Below are 22,711 nucleotides of genomic sequence, written 5' to 3' on the forward strand. Positions count from 1 at the left end.
GGTATAGTAGTTTACCCATGAGAGTGGTCATGGGAGTGTCCCTCCTGAAAACTGTTTGCTGTCTTCAGATCGATTCCACGATGACTTGACATCCAAGTTGTAACTGTTTTGAATTCTCTACATAATGGTTTCACTTACCTCATAAACGTTTGGAGAGGGTTTTAATACTTTGGCTTACTGCTCATAAAATAGCTCTAACTGTAAATAAATCCAAACTATGTTGTCATTAAGAACTGAAATGTGAAGTTCTAGAAAATGCTGTTGAAAGTGTGTCATCACTAGGTATGTTACCTGTGACGTTGAACTTGCTGGGCGAAGCTCATTTACTTAATTATCTGTTACCTATTCGCTGCATATTAAGATTTTATCCAGCGAAAGAAAATGCTTTTGTTCAACAGAATTTCGCATTCTAAAGTACCATTTAAACTGTCATTAAAATACTGTTTTGTGACTTCAGTTGTTTTTCTCACTGGTTATAGAATCCACTGCGTAAAGTAGGTGAAAAGATAAAATAATCTAATACTTGTCTTTTAACTTTCAGCTTTGTGTTATTCTTGGAAAGTTTCGCACCACTTGTGAATTCCTTGAACCTTGGCATTGCAAGCCCACTTCTGTTGGGCCCTCCTCATTTACAGCTTGCACAAATTAAGACACAGTTGGCTCTTCAGCAATTGACCTCAGTTGCTACCAACAGTTCTGCACCTCCTTATGCTTGGTTAAATCAGGCATTTCTGAAAAGCGCAATGTTTAGCCCTAGAGGAACTTTACCTCAGAGGCCGAGAGGACCTAATCCATCTGGCACAAAGCCTCCAGGATCCTTTCGGGGAGGAGGTGCAGCAGGTCTTCAGAGAAAGCCTGCACCTGGAGCACCTCAAGGAACGCCACAAAGATTTTCGGGACAGGAAACGTTTCAGTGGACGGGTTCACAGAGGATAAACGTTCGGGTAACTCTGCACAGGACTGATCCGAGGCGGGTGAAGGAGAAGACGAACCTGCACCAGGAGCAGAAGGGAGAGCCTCGTACAAGTTGCTGGGATAGTAGCCCGTGCTCAGCTGGGACAACTGGGCAAAAGCCATCGGCCTCGGCACGGATCACAGAGCAGAATTCAAATGCCCAGAACCGCTACACGCCAGAAAGCGCTTCCAGTATTTTAGCGAGTTTCGGGCTGTCTAATGAAGATCTGGAGGAACTCAGTCGCTATCCAGATGATCAGTTAACGCCTGAAAATATGCCGCTAATCTTAAGAGAAATACGGATTCGCAAGATGGGTCATTCTTTACCTGGTTTACATTCTCAGAGCAGAGCAGAAGAAACGATTGGTGGTACGAGCGGTACAGCAGTCAAGAGTAAAGTGATTGATTATGGGCATGCAAGCAAATACGGTTACACTGAAGATCCTCTTGAAGTGCGTGCTTATAATCCTGAAGTGCTGACTGAAGATCCTCTCGAAGCACGTGTCTATAATCCTGAAGCTTCGAGCGGAGAGAACAGGGAAGACTTCCAACGAGAGCAGAATATGTCAATGGGTGTCCCACCATCTAGCGTGACGTGTAATCCAGTGTTTCCAGTTGAAGATTTAATAAAACCGACGGGGTTCCAGAATGATTCCTCAAATAATCGATCATTTTTTCCAGCGGAGACTCCGGGAAAGGTGTCCAGTTTGTGTGCAACACCCGCTGGACTCCCCGTGGTGAAATCTGTATCCCAGCCCGCAATACCGCCTGTCATGCCACCTATGATGCCACCTATAATGCCACCCTTGGCACAGCCCATGATGCCACCTGTCATGCCGCCTCTTGTCCAGCAGTCTATGACCCAGCACGTAATGCCGCCGATGACCCAGCCACCCTTTTCAGCTGAACTTCTTGCAGCTGTAAGCCAGCATGAAAGAATTCAGCATGAATCTGGGACAAGCCAGTCTAATGCCCAGAGCGGCTCAGGAGCAGGACAGAAGCCCTTCCAGACACAGGCTGAGGGGCCGATTAAATCTCCTTTTGGTATTGTGAAAGCATCGTGGCTTCCAGTGTTTCTACAGTCTGACGCCCAGAAGATAAAAAGATTGCCCACTCCGTCAATGATGAATGACTACTATGCTACATCTCCGAGAATATTTCCACATATGTGTTCTCTGTGTAACATTGAATGCACTCATATGAAGGTGAGTGTCTTTCAGAGATTATTGCATAAACTTGTACTCGGCATCTTACCTGCTGCACTGTTTTATGAACTAATTTTTTACTGTGCGTTAAATGAATTGTGACGCTGTTCGCCAGTTTGAGTGCTTACATGCAAATTTCAAAATGCTAGAAACAGTGCTTGGTAAATTATTGTAACTGCTGCACAGTGTGTTCTGTTCCAAATTGCATTTCAAAGTTGCCATACACATTGATTTTTATTTTTTTTTTGTCTTCTGCAGTGGGTTTCAAATGACAAAACAAAGCCTTTGTCAGTGGAGTAAAATACTAATGTCATCTGGGTGACTAAAATGCGTGCAGAAATTGTATGCTGAATCTCGGTAGGGTAGATAAGATGTTCATGTATTCAGCCCCCCTCCTGGAAAGTCTGCATTAAAACAAAGCAGCCTATTTATCTGCAAAAATTTAATCTTCCAAATGTGGTCTGTGGGACATTGACTATTCCAGAGTCTGAAGACTAGCTCTGAGGGACACACAAAATGCTTTCATTCATCTGACTGAGCTTTCAGCTGTGAAGCAAGTAACAATGTCAGCTCTTGAAGGAAGAAAAGGAAGGAACTGGTGAATACTGGGAGAGAGAAAAGCATTCTGAAAGCTGTGGATTTGTCTTGAAAGACCTAGGCTCGATATGTCAAAAATACAGGAGAACGTAATTTTAAAAAATTGAATAATCCATTATTAGTTTCATATGTTTAAATTTTAAATAGTCTTCAACAAACGTGTAGAAAGCCTGTGTGGGGGAGTGCTTTTTTGCAATTTGGCAAAATCATGCAAGATTGCTAGGCCCTATTTGTGCTGTGTATTAAAAAAGCGAATGAATAGTTAAGACGGTGACAGCTGCATTAGGGGCTTCAGAATAAAAATAAATTTTCAAGTACTTTTACACGGTAAGCACTGAAGGCCAGGGAGAAGTGCAGCTGTTGGGGCAGACTTGAAAACTTAAAGGGAAGTTTGATTTAAAATAAAAGCGTGTAAAATTGAACAGGGCAACAAATTTGGGTTTGTGTTAATAAATGGACGAAGCACGTTGGAAAAGTGTAATCTGTTTAAATGTGAATTGTTCAGTCGCTTCCTTACTGGTGCTTTCTGACATTAAGCAAATGTTTTTACTAAAAGTACTTCTCGACAAATTAGCTGTGAAGTTTTCTGGGGAGATTAAAGGTTATAACTTCTTGCCCTAATGGCACTACAGCGTACCATGTGTTTTCCAGACATTCTGATCCGACTACAACTACGCAACCTTTTCTCCCTGTCACGGCTGCTTCTAGCTCTGGCATATATTAACTTATTCTGAGTAGTATTTTTCTTCTTTATGTACACCTGCTGCTGCGTAGGCAGTTCAGAGTGTTTTGAGGCCTCATGGGGCAAGCCATGTTTAGACCACGGTGTTGCAAAATAACCGAAAGAGTTAGGGTTTGGGTTTTTTTTTAACTGCAAAAAATAAAACTGTGTTAAGAAATGTCAGTCTTGTGTATTTGTGAATTCTAAAGAATGAAGAATTCCTCTTACTTTCAGTTTTACAGTTTGGTTTTACAAATAAAGTTGTCGTCTTTGTCTCAGTTGCATGGTTAAAGATGACCTAGGCATTCAGGTTTTTTGTCTCTGAAGTTGTGCTAAGTGTTGTAGAGGAAGCGTATGAAACAGCACCTTCAAACGGGAAGAGAAGTGATGGGGAAACGGTGTGGTAGAAATGGGTAGTCTTGTGTGGTATGACTTGCACTAGGAAATGCTTGTTTCACACCCAGAGCATAGATACTGTCTGCCACAACGTTGTGAAATCTTAGTTGAAAAATAACTGAACAAGTTCATGGAAGGAAATCCTTCGGAGGCTGTGCAAAGACCCTCTGATGGCTCAAGAAGTCCTTGGTGAGCAGGTGGCTGGAGGTGTATTCTGGGGAAGCGGCTCTGTTTTGTTAACGCACCTCCCTAGCCATCCCCTGTTGCATGCCGTGGGAGAAGAGGTGCTAGGTAAGCTAGATGGACCTTTGGTCTCCCCAGCACACCTGTAGATGACCTGGATCTTCAGAGCTGTTTTTAGGTCAAAGTGATTAGACATGACGATTTCTGGTGCGTAGTACCAAGTTGTAACAAGCAGTTTAAGAATGCTGTGTTATAAACAGCTGTCTTTGTACGTGGCAAATTGGAAAGAAAGTAGGCAAGCAAAGCGGAGAACGTGAAACAAGAATGGATGAAGAATGAGGAAAACCACCTCTTCATCCAACACTTGAAGATACTGGATATCTGAAAACCGAAGTTTCTATGATGTTAAAATGATGGATTTCAAGTTCAGATTGTTCATGGTGATGAGCTGTCTTTTTTCGTAGATTCTGTTAATCCAGTCTTGTACTGAAGTACAAACTCATCTAGGATTAATTTTCTTGCCAAGGTTGAAGCAGAAGCTGCATTGCTGATCGGAAGAGAATTCACGTGTGTTGACTGGCATTAGTTTATTAAAATGACAGGATTACGGCTGGATGTGAGACCCAACTCCTGCTCCTGGAGAGTCAGTCTGCCTCTGAAGCTACAGTGACTGTTAGTGGCTAAAACTTCCTATTTGCATCACCTGAACCGTATCCCCCTTGTTCTTTCAACTCAGCTCTCCCATAAAAGCAGTGAAACACTGGCTGAGTTTTGGCTTGGAGTGAAAAATGCTTCTGCTGTTCCCCAAAGCATCCGATCACTTCTCCCCGTAGGTCTTTCTTCTTAAGTATCTAACTTGCCTTAATTAATGAGGTCTGATGAAATCAAAGCTGAAAATGGCCTTGAGATGTCTGCAGTACACCAAAATACAGAGTTCTGAGTGTGATACAGCTAAGCAAGTAAATGTATTTTCTGGTTCTTTAGTAACCTGAAGAGACTCCTGAACGCCTCTTCTACAGAACTGTTTAGATATATTTGAAGGTGTTTTTTTTTTTTGCTAATGCACTGTTCGGAAGTTACAGTATCTTCCATCTGCATGGCATAGCTATTGTAGATCTGTCTGTGAAACATACTTTTTTTTTTTTAAGCTTTTGAAACTTTTTTGTAAGGCATATGGATAATCCTCGTGTGCAATGATACATGGCAGGTCAGCAGCTGCACGACGAGCTGCCTACAGTCCAGGGCTGAATGTGAAGAATACTTCAGCTGTTTCATGCAATAGACTTTGGAAAGACTCTGTTCAGCATTTCTTTTCCTATCAAAACTGTTCACTGGACCTTTAGCAATAGGTGGTGGGAGCCTCGATTATTTGACGATGCCTCCAGCCGCCTCAGCTGGGTCTTGGTGAGGTATTTGTTCAGAGGTGAAGTGGGAGAAGTGCTGCTTTTTGAATCCGCGGTGCAACTTCAGACTTGGCTATCTGTGGTCCTTCAGTCAGGTGTCAGCTCTCTCACGGGCTACTTAGCTGTCTAAAATATCGTGAGTTTGTGGTAAATGGTGATTACCGTGGACTTGAAAGCTAGTTGTTGGAGCAGCATCGGAAACGTGCAAGATTTGTCCTTAATTTTTATCTTGTGTTAGGAAGGTTTCTGTAGCTTTGTCAGAGTTGGCTGTACACAGTACTGTGTTAGAAGAAAAGGTATATAAGAAAGGTGGGCTTTTTAAGCTTTAAAAAAATTTGGAAAATTAATTGATGCTAAGGTGACTTGCTGATCTGGAAGGTGTTCTCAAAAATTTGTGCATTTGTGTCCTGCAACGTTTTTTCAGGGAGGAGTGCCCAATTCTGCCCTTAGATGGAACCTCACCTGAGTGTTACCTTCTTTCAAATATATTTACAAAACCTGCAACATATTGAAACATTTTATAAATATTTCACAGAGCAGCTTCATTTTCAACTCAAAATTGTGGATGTATTGGAGTAATGAAGTGTGATTTCTCGGTCTTCAAACACATCACTTTTGGAATAAAATAGATTTGCAGTGTTGCCAGCATGAGGGATCATATTTACCATGTATTACAATTTTTGTTTTCTAGCTTAAATAGATTTAAAGTGAGGGTGATGTCTTCTTGGGCTTTAAATTGCATGAAGTCATGGGGACTCACTGTTTTCCACAGAGGATTGCACTTATGATTCCTTTGCTGAAGTAAGGGGGCAAAACGGGGTCTGCTCCATTTTACTCCTAGTTTTTCTACATAATGCCTTGCTGTGAAACCAGCACAAGCAAGTGCAGGTGCTATCCCTATGTATTACTGTTATCTTACTACGGGCAGAAGAGGCGAGTTTGGAGACACTACGCTCTGTCAGCTGCTTCTTCAGGACCTTTTTGGTGGTGATCCACAAGTGACAGATTTGCCGGTCGCACAGAATTAGATAACAAAGGTGCTCGTCCCAGGGGGGTGTCGGGTTGTGCTGCTGCTGTAAGAAACTGGCTGCACGTTCTTACCCGTTCCAGGACGTGATGCAGTGCTTGTGCTGGGAAGGGATCCTGTCCTTTGGGGCGAAGGATCCGTCTTTGGGGACAGACTTGCCAGAGGGAGTGGAATATTTCTGAAGACTGAGAAGGGCAAGGAGTTAATCAAAGAGGAGGAATATGCATAAATCGAGACTCCTGTAATTCTGTGAAATGCAAGAGCGCATTGGCGTAATGAAGACTTGAAGAGAAGAATGTTGTGTTTGTTAGGGAGGAGAATATCTCTTTGTAGGCCTGCCAGTCTCGTCAACGCTCGTTGGACCGGTAGCTAAAGACACTTGGAAGCAAAATGGCCTCCCTCGGCCCTCGCGGACACTGTGTGCGCTTTCTTTCTTTGGGACCACAGAAGTGGGATGCTTGAAGCCCAATTTCCCTTCATTTCCACAAGCTAATTTGTTTTAGCCCTTGAGTAATAGGTTTTTTTTTTTCCTGTCTAACTTGAAGACTCTAGAGAAATAGCATTCTTGAGAATGGGATTGCTTAGTAATGGCATGTTATCAAGGAAAAGTGTGTGACGGGCAATTGCTTGCCCTTTGCTTGTGTGCATGCTGTGTATTCACTGTGCATGCAGTTCTACAGCTGCAAGTTGTTTTATCAGTCTGCTCTTCACCTCTTAATATGCTTTGGTTCAGCTAGTGAGACTAATGCAAAGAGTCTTCCAGGTAATATTTTCCTGACTTTTTGAGTAGTTAGAATGTTTTTATGAACACAGCTAGTAAAATCTTTCAATGCCTTTCTGAGCTTGGTTAACCAGTGTACCTGTTTCTTCAGGAAATTATAATAAGTCTTGTGCTTAAAATGTATTTTAATTTCCTTAAAACCCATGTTTTTTATATGTGGAGTATAAACAGTTTGGGTAGCTGTTGTAGCACATTTTGGTGTTGATAGGCTGATAGTGTAAGTGCAAGGAACAGCTGTTTTCACCACATTCTCTGTGCTGCCAAAATGCACAAAACTAACTGTGCCCTGGTCACATTAATTTTTCCAATCTCATAGGCTTTGAGTAAACCATCATCAGCTTTTCTTTTAACCAGTATGTTCAGCATTTCTGTCAACAAACAAGAGAGTTTGAGACTGCTACTACACGTTTTATAATCTTTTGTGTTATAAACCAGCATGCACTTAGAAAAAGTGATACGTAATTTCATAACTGCAAATTATTTTCTGAAGCCTTGGCTGTCAGTTGCGTTATTCAGCCATTATTACCTATTTTAAAATATTAAAGCAGCTAGAAGTTGTTTTTTTAAGGACGCTTAATAATTATCGTTGATGACATACGATACCTTAAAGCTTCAGACCACGCAATATCTCTTCTCAATAGCAAACTGACTACAGCAGTTGCTTTCACTAGCAGATCAGTTTACTTTCATCATAATAACACTAGAATAAAGTCTTCAGGCATAGTTTCCCACGCTGGGGACTGATTTTGTGTTTACAGTTAAACCTGTGCTTAAGTATTTTTCAAGATTGAGGGCTTGCATTGTACTTCTGGATTTGTTTCATGCTTAACCCATCAGTTACTGCCAAGTAAAACTTTTGTTAAGGTTTTTTTTTAATATTAAAAAAAAAAATCAGTGTGTGTGAAATTTCATCGGACTTTCTGACTGACCTTTAGTTGTAGCATTATTAGGAGTGAATGTTCTTGAGCTTAAGGCGTGAAAAGTTGTGCCTCTGTAGAAACGATATTTGACGTAAAGATACCATGTTGTGTCGGGTTCTCTGATCTATTCAGCTTAATTTGCTGTGTATATGTTCATCAGTCTGACAATCTGTGAAGACCGCTAATAGTTTTCTTTCTTTTAATACAGCCGGCTATTGGATCAACCTTTTGCATTAGAAGCGTGGTGTCCACAACCCAGTGTGTTGCTGGAAGTAACAGATTCATTTAATACGATGCATTTTGTCCAACTTCCACTTAGATTCCTTTGTGTTCTTTAAGAGCCTTCGATAATCATTAAGTATTTTCATCTTTTGCATAAAGAGTAATAATCTGAAGTGAGAAATTTGACCTTGACGTAAGATCATTTGTTAGGTAAAATTTGATGGAAGGTAAAATATGACAACATGTAACTAGAAATTGTGGTCAAATGCTAACATTTTACACACTAATTGAATGTCTGGATGTCTTTTCTCCAATTAGGACTGGATTCTGCATCAGAACACTCCTTCTCACATTGAAAGCTGCCGCCAGTTACGTCAACAGTAAGGAATTTGTTTAAAAAGTTCACTTAGTGTAAAATGTGTTTTCCGTGCATGCACGTAGTCTGTGAAAACGTACTTGTCAGATTTCCTTAATGAGGATTGTCGGTATCTGAGCGCTATTCTAAATTGGCTTTAGACCATTAGGGTAAAAGGTGAACTGACGCTTGGTGCTTCTGGAGTCCTGAACGGGAACGTTTATCTGTAAAAGCTGCTGCATGTAAGCAAAAACTGTGTTCAGATGGCAAATTTAGCTTTTTCACTGACAGTCGTATTTTTAACATTTAACAGATACCCCGATTGGAACCCTGAGTCTCATTCTTCAAAGAGGTAACTGCTTTTTGATTACAGGTTGTTTTTAATTTGTTGCTATTATAAACGTAATTAATGCAATTAATTCCTGTTTTGGCTCTATTAGTGGTGTCAAATTGTCATTGTAAAATTGTGTGGGGTGTTTTTGTGGTTTTTGTCCTAAGTTTGTTTAATAACGCGAGTGGCATAGTATCTAAAATTCTTTCACAAGGATGAGAGTAAAGTCTGTAGAAAGGTCTGAATACTGGTATTGTCAGCAGTCTCCCCTTGAACCTTTCTTCTAACCGTGCTTCGTAAGTTAGTCGTAAGTTACTGGATGTGACGTAACAGTAACCGAGCGAGACTGACCAGTGTTAGATCACTGATTAAACTGCGCCAGTGATTTCTGACTTTCAGACTTCATCTTTCTTCCAGTTAAGCCACTCTGTTTGCAACTTGGAACCTGTTTGACAATAGGCGTGCTAGCGTTAGCTCTTATTTCACAGACTCTTCAGTCTGTAGATCCCTTGGGGAGCTACGTGATCACAACTGGAAAAAACACTGGAATTCATGAACTCATATCTCTTCTGTCCTTAAAAATTATGCTGTTTACTATTTTTTTTTTTAAAACACACACCCCGTGGATTAATTCTACTTGAATCTCAGCAGGATTGGATTATTTTACTGGTTCAACATCTGTACATATTTCAACTTGCATACAAATAGGAATGATAGGACTTTAATTTTTGCTAGATTTTCCTGTGACTTTCTGTTAATTAGTTAGACATACTTCCTGAGAAGCTAACTATTTGGTTTTAAAAAAAAAAAAAAAAGTTAAAAAGCTGGATATGTAGGTCAGGTTAATTTGCAGAGTGCATCTGAGGTCTCTCCATCTTAATAAAGAAGGAGAAATAAAACTTTAGAGAGAGAGATAAACTTTTGAAACTTTCATGAAGAGAATAATTACATTTTAAAACCTGAAATTGCTGTCGAGTGCTGCTGATGTTACATACAACCCAGGCAAAGGAAACTGCTCTTAGCTGGAGGAACTTCATGAACTGGAGAAGTGTTTAATAGCACTTTTTGTGAGCGAGGGATCTTCTGTGCTTGCAGGTGGGGCAAGAGTCGTCTTTTAGGGTGGTGCTTTCTTAAATCCTTCCTGATGACAGCATGGCTCCAGCTGGGCGAGTTAGAATACAGCTGTACCCTCTCAGTGATCACAGATGTCCAGAGCTGCTGGGTGCAGTCTCGGGGCAAGGCCGATGAGCTTGCTATGTACTGTTACCACTCTGGTAAACCACTTCATGGTGTTTGCTTTTTGTACATTGCGCTGGTTTGTTAATACATTCAAACGTTTTTATTGGGCAGAGGAATAATGGGATTTATATGGATTTTTAATGATGTTTGAAACTTGCTAATTAAGTAACGCTGTGAGATGTTGCTACATGGGGTGGGTTGGAGGAACACTTAGGAGACCTGAGGGTGGTTCAGCTGTCCTCATCTAGCTGCCAGCCAAAAAGGTTGGGCAGCAGCTGCCTCAGTTGCTTGTCATCCCCTTCTCCTGTCTGCCAGTTGTCAGTCCTCTCTTCTTAACCTATTTCATCTCAAAGGAACTTTGTCTATTCAGAGTCTTAGACAGTAATAACAGGGCTTGACGTGGTGATTCATTAAGCACCGATGCTCTAGATTACCTTTAAAAAACTCGGACACTTTTCAGTTGAAATGAGAACTTTTATGTTGTGTTAAGAGACTTGTGTGTGTTAGTTGTCCAGCATACAGTCTTCCCAGTAAGTCTAGTTGTACTGGATGTAAATGCAATGTCAGTTACTTCCCTGTGTTTCTGTTAGTTTTGCTACTATAATTACTAGTGAGGTGCTGCTTTCTGTGTTAAGCCGAAGGACGTGCTACATCAGTGGCTTCTTCTAGTTTCAGATCTCAAAGGTGCTGTGTCTGCTCTACGCTGTTTTGAGTGCTGGTGCAGTGTATCTTTGGCATCAAAGAATTCCGTACGGGCTGAAAAATTGGACGTGTGCTTGGCTGTAACACAGCTGTAACACACTGCTGCCTGCCAGGCTCGTAAAAAATGTTGTGGATATTTCAGAATATACCCTATGCATTTTCCAGGGTTTCCCTTTTACTCCTGTGATCTGTCCTGTCAGGGTTTTCCTATGCCTGACTGCTTTCTGTGTCTCTAAGAGGGACTATTTCTCTCATGGATCTCTTCGCCAGTACTTCTTTCCATGTTCTTCATCAATTCGACATCTCTAGGTAGCATAAGTATGCAGGGGATGTATATTTATGTAGTCTTCTCAAATCTCTCTTTTGGTTTCAGTCAGTCTTTTGGACGTAATGTCTCAAGGTTGCTTACTTCCAAACTAAATTTGGAAGAAGCAAGGAAAGTACTTAATTCATTACTCTTTCATGTATCCTTTTCCCCTTCCTATTATTTTTTTGTAGCACTGCAGCTTGTAACTTCAGAGTTTTCTTTGCAGCTTTCTCTTGTTCCATGCAGGTGGCTCTCTCCTGCTTGTTTCTTTTCAGTTCTGTCTCCCTATCCTAAATTCATATAGCAAACATGTTACCAGTATGTAAAGTGTGTTAACAAATTGCACTCTAAACTTTGTCAGTTTTGGTTCTTTTTTGCAGAAAGTCTGTTTCAACAGACTCAGGTTGATTATTCTTTTCTGCCTTGTCAAAACTCATTATATGCCTTTATTCTGCTAGAAATGCTGGTGACAGAAAAGAAAACCAGACCCCGAAGCGTCGTTCCAACTCTGCCAGTCCCAGTCCTAGACGTTCGAGGGTTGCAGGCTCTGGCTATGTTCTTCGCCGATCACGATCGAGATCCAGGAGCCCTGGCCGCTTCAGGCCAACAAGGCCAAGAAGTCGAAGCCCGCGGCAGATGCGACGACGTAGCCCCAGACACAGGTCAAGGTCACCGCAGCGATCGAGAAATCCACTGAGAACTAGCCCGCGACCTCAGAGATCTTCCAGTAATGATTGGTCATCAAGGAGGTCAACCCGATCTCAAGGTAAAGGGTGGATACACACCGCCAAACTGAAGCTTCCTTTAATTTCAGGAAAACTGAGTTGATTTCAAGAGGTTTATCTGTCCGCTTGTCACCTAGGCATTTTTCATAGCAAAATTCTGTTTTTAAAAACAACTTTTCCTTTTGCTGTTGCTTTGTGAGAAGTATGCTTAGAAGAAAACGGGCATTCTAAAAGGTCTGAAGTCTTCCTTACCTAGCGTCAGGAATTGGTTAATCGTATCGAGCCACTGCTGAACAAGTGTCTGTTCCAAGTGTCCTCAGTTTTTAAACCAGTAAGGATAGTCAAGAATTGAAAACAACTGAAGGTGGTTCTTCCTTCAGCATCAAAAAAGGTAGTTCTGCAATGGCAGTATAGATGAGGAGAAATAAAGTGTGATGCTCAGAAACTGCATTGAATGGAGGTGCAATTTACAAGGAAAGCAGTGTGTTCTGAAATAATTTTGTTGCGGTAAGAGCGTGGTGTGTGAAAGGCTTTCAGTGGAACATCCTCTGTAACAGTTAAGTGCGTTGCACCATTTTGTGACTCTCTGTTCAGTTTGCAGTTCTAGGAAACTTTATGTGAACTCAGTCAGTTCCGTGTAGTTCATTTTGAGCTCAGTCTCTGGCTGAAATACCAGTTTGTTTGGAGTTTTTGTTTCTTAAATTCTGAAGAGAAAAAAATAGAGGAATTTTAAAAGGTTGATTTTTTTTTTTTCTTTGTATACTGTGGCTATGTTGTTTGTATGCTTTCAGAAAATTAAGAGGTACTGAGCTTTTGTGGGAAAGAAGTCTAGGTGAAAACTAGACTGAAGGGACAGGCAGTTTCAAAGAGATCTTCTTAAGGGTAAAACGCAAGCCATTTTAGTGTAGAAGAATGAGGGGAAGAAGCAATTAATAACCAAAATGTAAATTTCCCACAGAAAGAAAGCATACAGGAAATTAATGTTGTATCAGATCGTTAAAGAATAATTTAAAACAAAACATCAGTCTGTAGCAGAAAGGGCAAGACAGAGAAGGATACAGAATTTAGCAGAAGGCATCAAGATAGTAAGTACTGCTCTGCATCAGTATGTGAGAGGAAGATCAAAGTCTTGAAAACTTACTTTCTTTTCTTACATTCCCTGACATACAAAATTAAACATCATTCTTTTGCTCCAGCCATTAGGATTTTTGTAGGTATCATTGTCAGTGTCACATTGTCAGTCTAACTAAAAATGTCAAGTTACACAACAGCACAGTGAAAACAGTAGAGGTTTATTATTATTTATAGGCCATCTCTGCTGGAGTGTGATTAAGATTCTCTAATTTCGGTGAGTCTCAGGACTGAATCAGGAGTGGGTGGTGAAACTGAAACTGTAGAAAATCTAACAGCAATATATGTAAGCTTTCTTCTAAAAACAAACAAACAAACCCCAGTTTTTTTCCCTTCTGCTCACAGACAGAAAGGCGGCTCTGGAGGCAGTAATGAGAAGTTTGGGACCTGGCTTTGTAGCAGAGTTCAATAAACATAAGTCACTTCAAGCAGCTGGGCAAGGATCTTCGGGATCGGGAAAATCACCACCCTCTCATGGACCCTTAGGGAAGGTGCCTGGAAATATGAAGAAGCCACTGAAAACAAGTGTTTCTCCAAAGACTTCGAAGAAAGACGTGCCTTCTTTGCCTGGGTCGAGTTCTTCATCTCCTGAAACTGATGATTTACCCCAAGGCAAAGAAATGGAAGAGGATGAGGAAGGCTTAGTCGCAGGAACCAGTGGACCTCGTCCTACTCCTTATAATAGGGTGAGTTTCTTAATGTTTTTCTCTGTGATTTTAAGAATGTGGTTGGGGTCTCATTTCAGGGGGATCACTTGTGGAAAGATAACCATTCTGTTTGCTGATTCTGTGCCATAGATACTGCCATCTTCACGCAAAGATTTGCTGGCTGCAAGTAAGGGTGGTAATTTACACAGCAAGGATTTTTTTAACAGATGTGAAGCAAAACCTCTCTCGTGCTTTCCAAGAGCAGAAAGAAATGCCCGTTAAATTTGGGTCCTCGTTCTACTGGGCAATTGTTTTGCATGAAGTGTGAGTGATCTCTGTTCGGAGGAGCTTACTGTGTAAATAAAAGTAATGGATATCAGGCAGAAAGTGTTCATTTTGCCCTGTCAAGCAAAAAAGACGAGGCAGAGAAATTTACCACTCTTGTTGTAAGAAGGATCTTAAGCCAGTGTTGTCTTACTCCATCGTACTGACTACTGGGATCTCATAGAAACACTGTCTATAAACCAGATTTGTGTTAGGTTACTGCTGGATAGTTGTGGTAGATGCAATCGTCCTTGGTAGTTTCTAGCCTCTGACTGATAAGCAGAGAGAACGTTGCCTGGTGCTGTTGAAAGCTAATAAATAGTATTGAAAGGAAAGTAGTGGAATTGTGCAGCTCCTTACCCATACAGGCCAGACAACTGGAATTATATAGATCTGTAGTACTTGATTAAAAACAAAAAGGTTGTGTTGTGTTACTTGGTAATCCTGTGCCATGTCTTTTAATAAGTGAAGATTGAGGCAGAGTGGTAGAACAACAAAATTGTGGCTCTGTCCTTGCGTTAAAAAGCAAAAAAACTCAAAATACCACCGTGAACTAAGCAGTCTGTCTACTTGGAAGTAATTTTTATTACAGATTCTTTTTTCTTCCTTTTACTGGACTTGGAAAATGTTTATTTTGTTTTGTTTTCAATTTGTAGCTGTTGAGAGAGGAATTGCTGAGTTGTGGGACAGTCCTTCAAATATCTGATTTACCAGATGATGGCTTTTCAGACCAAGATATTAAAAAAATTGTTCAGCCATTTGGCAAAGTTAGTGATCTCCTTGTACTTCGCTCTAGAAATGAGGTGAGTTTTCCTGTAGAAAGTTCTTGTGTCAGAACGCAAAAGAAATTGTCAAGCGGTGAAAAAGGGTAATATTTGGATCCTCAGCTGAACACAGGGTAAGGCTTCCTGAACAGTTTGTCATTAAAGATCTCGGAATAGCTGGGAATCTTAACTTTATAAATTCAGTCTTGCTTGCTACCTAAGTCTTAAATGTTAGAGGAAGTAGGATGCTTTTTGTATAATACTGAAATCCAGACTTTTTCATCAAACTCCACATGAACTTAGAGAGAGGAGTACATACAGTTCTGTCGTGAGCAGATTTGCTAAGGAAAAATTGCAGTGAATTGTATCTTGTGTCTGTAATATAAATCAAGACTGAAAGGGCCGTTTATTTTAGGCCTTCTTGGAAATGAACTACAAAGAAGCCGTGATAGCAGCTGTGAAATACGGTGAAACTGTGCCAGTGCTGGTAAATGGGAAACGGGTGAAAATAAGTGTAGCAGAAAAGCCAAAAGCATCTCCTGGCCAGGTAAGCAGCCTGGCGGTGAACAACCTTTGTGTGTAGCTTGGTATTTTGCTCCAAAACTTGATGTTCTCCAGAAAAATAGATTTAGTAGTTTTAATATATTTTTAATTTCCTTTTCATAAACAGCAGTCTAAAATAAATAAGCAAATGCAGTTCCTAATTCCAGTTTTCCATTTTTCTTGGTGAAATTTGGTATTTGTGAGTAGTATCAGTTTAACAAACATTGAAAGATACAACCTACATTATTAATAGCAATTAAGTATATATATTAATAATTATTATTATTTTTATGTGTATATATACATTTATAAATAAAGTATAAATGATGCAGTAAAAGTGTCTTTCTGTCCGTTCCAGGCCAAAATGAATATAAAAAAACGGGCTCAGAATATTAAAAAAGTTGCACCAAGTACAAAGTAAGTGTTGCCATTACATGCGTTAGTGTTAGTTATAACGATTGAAGACCAAATGGATTCATATCTGTTTGGTTTCTTGTGTTTTACTGTTTTTGAGCTTTTTTTTAGCTGTTTTAATATTCATTAATTGTCTTTAAAACTGGTTTTTCTTTATTTTTTTCTCATAACAGAAAAGATCAGAACACCACCACTAAGACAGCTAAATCCATTACAGGTAAGGTTTTGGTTACCTTTTATCTGAGGATACCTCTGTTGTTGCCTTCCCTCTTTGTTCCCATTTCTTTGTTTTTATGTGAGTGCTTTTCATAATAGCGACTGAAAGCAGGTTCAGAGAGCTACAGGAAAACGTCTAGTTTATACTTTCAAATGTCTTCCTTTTCGTGCGACCCTATCTTTTTTTTTTTTCTTTAAAAAACCCCCACAGAAACCAACCCTCAAGTAGCAATAAAAAAACCCCCCACCTTGACCTGTGCTTATAGTCTGTAATTTTTAATGTTTGCCCCATCTGTTGAAGGTAAGTGTGGCACTTTGGGCTCCGTTAAGTGTAATTCTTCAAGTTGACTTCAAGCCTACTGTATAACGTATTTAACGTTGTCTTTCACAGTTAGTGTTGGTGCTTCCCAGTGTCTTACGTTCCTTGTACGTTCCAAATGCTTTTGAATTTCTGCCCTCGTCTTCTATTGAAGAAAATTATTTCTATTATTATTATTACTTGGTCTGGCAGAAAAACTTGTATGTCATACTGTTAGAGGAGAACTTTGGGAAACTGTGCTTTTTAAAGACACATTGGTCTTGATTCATTCGTCAGCATGGTCGCTTCTGAATCCACTTTCCAGAATGGAATTAAGATTCATGTAACAGTGCGTTTCAGAGCTGTCTTGCAGATGGAAACCGTGAATTGTTTACAGTCATTTAAGAGAAAGAGAACACAAACTCTTCTGCAGGAGCAAAGTTTTGTCACCAGAATCCTCAACAAATTCACATAAGATACTCCACTTCATGGCTTTCATTCAGTAGTTTGTTGGAATTAACTTGCATTTTAGGCTTTGGGGTTTTTTGGTCACATCAGTTGAATTTTTGCAGGTTAGACTATTTTGTATGTATTTTTATACTCTTACTTCACAATGTAAGACTTAAGAAATAAGCATTTCTACTGACTTGGTTTTGGATATTTTACGTAGGTAAAAAAGAAAGGACTAAGAAATCGACAGTGACAGGAGATCGTAAAATCAAGAAAACTTCAAATACTGCGGGTAGGACAAATGAGAACTTTTACTTTTTGCTTGGAAAACAGGTGCTTTTCCATTGCCCTACCCGCCCCCCCTTTCCAGAACAGATATTTAAGGTAGTGAGTCCGAGCTTTTCACACCTTTTACTGGGCTTGCCAATGTAGTAGGCTGTTAGATAGGCAAGCACCCTTCTTGCTCCTTGTGACTCGGCTAATGCAGTGATAATTACTGCTGTTTGTAGATCCGGAATAGCAAAGAACCAGGGAAAGGAGATGAGTTTGGGGAAGCAGAGCTTTTCACATAACCGCAGGCATACGCTTGTTTTGCAAAGCTTTTCCTGTATGTACGTTTTCTGCCCATTTGTAACGAGGAGCAGGAATTTATTGTGATAGGAGGCCTCTGAATATCTGGCAGAAAAACTTAGTGTAATTCATTCTTCTTTTGCAAATCGATTAGTTTAATATATTGAAACGAAGAATGCTTTTTTCTGCTGTTACCTACCAGCAACATCTATAGATGAAGACCTTCAGATCTCAACAGAAGCCCAAATGGAAGTTGGGGAAACTAAGCTGTCAGACTCAAAGAACACTGCAGAAGGGGACAGAGTTACGGAGCCTGTGAAGACAGTAGAGACTCAGTCCAGAGGAGTGACTAATCCTGCACCTGCACTAGGTAATTCTGCTACGATAATGCCATTTTTAAGTTACTTTGCTAGTTGTAAGTTATGTGAAGTTCAACATTGTGATGTCGTCTTGAATTTATTTATTTTTTAGAGAAATTTGCACAGATGCCTCAGGTGGCGGCATTGGACTTGGATGAGTTTAACGAAGCTTTAATTGATCAAGGTAAATTGCAGGGTTTTTCTCGTTTCTGTCCTAAACCTCTCTGCTATTGTGAACTAAATGAGAATGCTTTTGAGGCCAGGAAATTAAAATGACACAGGATATCAGAAAGAAAATCTGTTAGAATAGGTTCACTGACTGAAACATAAAACAACAGTTCATCGTGATGACTGAAGTGGCTAAAACTCCCCAAGATTTACATCTTTCAGCGGACATAATATTTTTACCTAGACCTTTTCAGTGCGACATGGGGACTTTTATATACAGCTCATTAGAGCAAAGGATTCAGCCTTTCTGTACGTTCCGTTTACAGCTCCACTGCTAATTCTTTTAATGTCATTGCTTTACATTGCCTGCTGGTTCAATAGATGCTATTTTCCCCATATTTTATAACTGATTAATAGCAGACTTCACTTTGAACGTGTATATTAATTCTCAGTTACTATGCATGTGGTAGTGGAGATAAGGAAGTAGTTGCTGAACCTATTAGAGGTAGATACAAACATTTTACAGTAGAAGTGATTCTCCTTTACCTGCGCTTGCCTATCCTGTATGATTGCTGTTTTCCTGTTTCCTGCTGTTTGTATTTTTCTGAGCCTCTCACATATCACTGTGGACTCGTCCCAGGAAAAAGAAGGAAAAAGATTGTGTGGGCACATGGCGGGCACCTACATAGTCCGCCTGTGCCCACGGGAAAGTCTTGTGGTTGTGACAGCATGTGGAGCAAAGCGTGTGCGTGCTAATGAAGGGATTTTAATTAATTTTTTTATCCCTACTTAAAACTGTTCGTTCTGGGAGCATTTATGTAACACTGTGTCTCACCAATGTCATTTGTTGCTGTAAGTTAAGTGAAGGAATATTTCATTTTTCACGATGGCAGTGGTGATAAAATGTAATGCAAGATGATCTTAAAGCTCCCCAGTATTTAAAGAAATCTGCTGAACTACTAAACTACCTTCCCCCTTTTTTTTTTTCTTTCAGAAGCTACGATAGCGACTACCAAGAGTGAAGAATCAATGGAGCCAGCTAGCAAGGTCAGTCTGAAGGTGCTTGAATCTCTGGAAGTTGTAGGTACATGTTTGGTGCCATTTCCAAGTGTTGGTGTGCTGTCTGAAAACCTCCGACTGAAATCCCCTGCCTGTTAATTTCTCGTGAGAAATAGTGAATAGTTTATTTTCTCCTCGCTCTTTGTGATTTGTTAGACATCTACCATTTTACTCTTTGGCTTTTTATTTTTTTCCTTGGAGTTTGTTAGTTACACCAAAGCTCCTTTACGCTCTGATCATCTATATTGCCCTGCTGTGGGTTTCTTGCCTTTAGATGCCGTATTTGCACATACAGTCCTGCAACGTTTGACATGTGGGCATGTCATGGGTATAAAGTAGTGGCATAATTATAGGGGGTTTTGATTTGCTTTGAATTTTTGATGAGGTAGCATGAGACAACCTAAGGTTTGTGCAGAATTAGCTTAGATATAGATACATCCACAATTAAGCAGTAATTAAGGTGATTACATGACATAATTAGAGAAAAGGGTTAAAAAATTGTTTAATATGCTTTGCTACTAAATCCTAAAAAGGCTTAAATGATCTTTGGTTTTGACGTTATTGTGAGTATTGCAGCATGCTTTTAAGCAAGTGCTTCGTTCAGTTTAACGGTGGTTTTACGTGGTAAAAATAAATGCCCCCTTCAGCAATATTGCAGTTTTGATTTAGAGCTGAAAAAATATCAGTAATACTTACTGTCATTTGTTTACAGGAACTTGATGATATATGTGTGGTTCTTATTTCGAACTTGCCTGAGAAAGGATATTCTGTTGAGGAAGTTTCCAACCTAGCAAAGCCATTTGGAGGACTGAGGGATGTGCTGATTTTATCATCTCATAAAAAGGTATTCTAATTGGTGTTTGGTAGTGTTTCTACCTATAGAAGCAGCAAATGTGTTTTTAACAAATGCAAATGAGATAATGTTGTGTGGCAAGCACTGATGTGAGATGCTTTTGATAAATTACGATTTTTAAAAAGTTTGTTTTCTTTGTTTTAAAAGGCATATCTTGAAATAAATAGAAAATCTGCAGATTCCATGGTTAAATTTTACACCTGCTTTCCAATGTCACTGGATGGAAATCAGCTCTGCATCAACATGGTGCCTCAGTATAAGACTATAAAAGATGAAGTAAGTAATAAAATACATTGAAATTCTAGGAGACGTGATAACATTTCAGTTCAGAGCAGGATCTTGTATTTAAGCTGACTTTTATACAGTGCCTGTTTTACATGTTCTGACGGTGTGTCCTATTGAGGACTGATTCTGTTGAATGTCTTTTTGAGTCGTGGTCCTCTGATAAGAGAATAACGCAGATGTCAGAAGTGCTGATGCTGTTGATTTTATTAATAAAGCAGAAACTAAAAAGTTGTTGGGAGTCAGTGACTGCCAGTTAGCTGCTGCTAGTGAAGCTATATTTTACAGTTCAAATCTTATAATGGCTTTTGTTTTCTTTTTTTAAAGGAAGCAATATTTACTGCTATAATTAAAGATTCTGACCCTAAGGTAAGTTGCTAGCAATCTAACTTTTCCTCCACATGCTATCAAAATACATTACTTTAAATTGGAATTAGTATCCTTCATACTGAAATACTAGCTAATTGAATTGTTATTCTAAGCTTTCTCTTGAATTAAATGTTTATATATGTTTTCATGGGTGAATGAGCAGGGAATAGAATGAGTAAATGTTCACTCAGTTTAGCTTCATGATGCATGAAGTGCAAGGAATTAAACATTTAATAGGAGTCCTCCGAGACCCTCTCCTTCTGTTACGTGTTTTTCATGTTCTAACAACAAGCTGCGGACCACTATAGCTTGGAGAATGTGCAGTGTTGGCCTGTATGTAACGCCACCCGTTTCCCCCGTGTGTTGTATAGACAGAGATTTTGGTTTAACTACCAGAACTACCTCTGTGCTTTGTTCAGCGTAGTGCGTCTCCCTTATTATCCCTCCCGTTCCTTCGCCGCACGCAGCGCAAGCTGGCAGTTGACGTACAAAGGATTTTTATGCAGTTGTAGGTAGGCAGAGGTTAATGAAATGATAGCTTTTATGTCTTGCTTCTGTGAAAAACATTTTCAGGATATTCTTGATAGAGGGTCAGTCATTGGGTCTGAATGTGTCTCTGGGCTTAAACAGTTGGCACAAGAACTTTGCAAGAGTGACTTTAAGAACAGCAGTGTCAGAAGGTAATTGTATTTGTTTAAAAAGCATATTGCAAAGAGCCCTGCCAACAATAAATTGCTTTCTAAGAAACCCCAAGAGGCTTGAATTTTCAGTTACAGATGTGTCTGGGGGATATCTGCTTCCTCCTTATGATCAGTGTTTGGCACTAACAGACGCATCTGAGTACTTACTGCCAATATCCCTGCTGCCATATCCTACTTACGCTTCTGATCTGCTTGTGATGGAATATTTATTTTCTGCTCCTGGTAAAGTCATGAATAATGGAAGAAAAACATACCAGACCTGGAGAGGAGTGTGGGGGGGAAATCTCTTCCTTGTTGGGAGTGAGTGTTGTGATTCTAAAAGACACACAGCTTTCAAGTATTTAAAGATAAGACTTGTTTAAGATTTCAGAAGTCTACTAGTACCTTTGGACTTTGTGGCCCAGGGCCCTTCGCTTTGATACTGCACAAAATATTTGGTGTCAGGGTTCAGTCTGTGGCTCTGCTGGCGCTACGTGGCTGATGGTGGCTTTCTGTTTGCTGTCAGCCCGCTCGAACGTTCTGCACCAGAATCCTTCCTGGTCAGAAGAGACTTGCTGGTCTCCTTGATAGCCCGTCCCCGTGGTGGTGGTGATAACTCTGTTTGAAAATTGAGGGACACAGGAAATGATATTTGACCAAGGATCTTTGTTATTACAAACTGATTAAGTAAACCAAACTCCAACTTAAAAACCAGGATTGGAGTCTTTCAGATAGGTTTCTATGTCTTGACCAATTTATAATCTGACTAGATAGTGTCTGCTTTTCACAATACCACATTTTATTTAAACTTCAGCTATATTTTACAGTGTTCTTAAAGAGACTTTTACTAGTTAAAAAAAAAAATTAAAATAAAACACTCGATCCTTCTCAGTTTCCTTTCCATTCTTTACTGGGAAGCATAGCTGGTTCTGTTGATGTACTGCATAGAAAACTGGAAAATGTGGTGTGAATCTGAAAACGTAAACGTGGATGTGTGTGAATGCTATTTTTTGGTAAGATCTGAGTGGCACAGAAGCCTTCTGTGGGGCTTTTCTAACCTAGTTCAGTAGTTGCTAATAAAGTGTGTTACCAAGTTAAAGCAAGTTTTGTCATTGCTTTTCTTTAGGTAAATACTGAAACTCTACATGATCAGTTTGTGCATCTTGGGAACTTGCCAGATGATGGGTACAGAGAACTCGAAGTAGTTTGTGTGGGACTTCGATTTGGAAAAGTAGATCATTATGTTGTACTGAAGAATAAAAACAAGGTAAGTATTTTTTTTTTCTGTGGTGCAAAGTACCATGTTAGGGGAAAGAAAAATTAAAAAAAGTATTTTTTTCATCTCCTGGTACCAAGAACATTCTGCTAATGAGAGATCAAAGTTTCTGACTCTCTCCTACTCATCCTGAACAAGAAAATAGTTCATATTATTTGTTGGGGACAGTGGGGAAGGAAAAAAACCCAACCAACCCAAACTTTCGGCTGTTACCTAGCCTGAACAATACAAGAAGAGTTT

General features: G+C 39.8%; 1 protein-coding gene across 4 annotated transcripts in view; it reads left to right on the top strand.

Annotated features, from left to right (window-relative positions):
* The first annotated feature begins 647 nt into the window (after positions 1–647).
* Positions 648–22,711, top strand: part of ZNF638 (zinc finger protein 638) — a 40,991-nt gene continuing 18,927 nt past the window's right edge. For 3 of the 4 annotated variants that reach the window (XM_076335613.1, XM_076335614.1, XM_076335617.1), the window contains exons 1-17: positions 648–2,159; positions 8,728–8,789; positions 9,078–9,116; positions 11,802–12,109; positions 13,545–13,885; positions 14,827–14,973; positions 15,350–15,481; positions 15,836–15,894; positions 16,065–16,108; positions 17,076–17,147; positions 17,628–17,795; positions 17,897–17,968; positions 18,947–18,999; positions 19,724–19,855; positions 20,012–20,140; positions 20,474–20,515; positions 22,322–22,462. In XM_076335613.1, the coding sequence (XP_076191728.1) occupies positions 744–2,159; positions 8,728–8,789; positions 9,078–9,116; positions 11,802–12,109; positions 13,545–13,885; positions 14,827–14,973; positions 15,350–15,481; positions 15,836–15,894; positions 16,065–16,108; positions 17,076–17,147; positions 17,628–17,795; positions 17,897–17,968; positions 18,947–18,999; positions 19,724–19,855; positions 20,012–20,140; positions 20,474–20,515; positions 22,322–22,462 (3,357 nt within the window). In that variant the 5' untranslated portion in view covers positions 648–743. The remainder of the gene's footprint in view (positions 2,160–8,727; positions 8,790–9,077; positions 9,117–11,801; positions 12,110–13,544; positions 13,886–14,826; positions 14,974–15,349; positions 15,482–15,835; positions 15,895–16,064; positions 16,109–17,075; positions 17,148–17,627; positions 17,796–17,896; positions 17,969–18,946; positions 19,000–19,723; positions 19,856–20,011; positions 20,141–20,473; positions 20,516–22,321; positions 22,463–22,711) is intronic. The other variant, XM_076335615.1, reaches the window with a different exon arrangement.

This window comes from Aptenodytes patagonicus, chromosome 4, assembly GCF_965638725.1.
Source record: "Aptenodytes patagonicus chromosome 4, bAptPat1.pri.cur, whole genome shotgun sequence".
NCBI classification, from domain to species: Eukaryota; Metazoa; Chordata; class Aves; order Sphenisciformes; family Spheniscidae; genus Aptenodytes; species Aptenodytes patagonicus.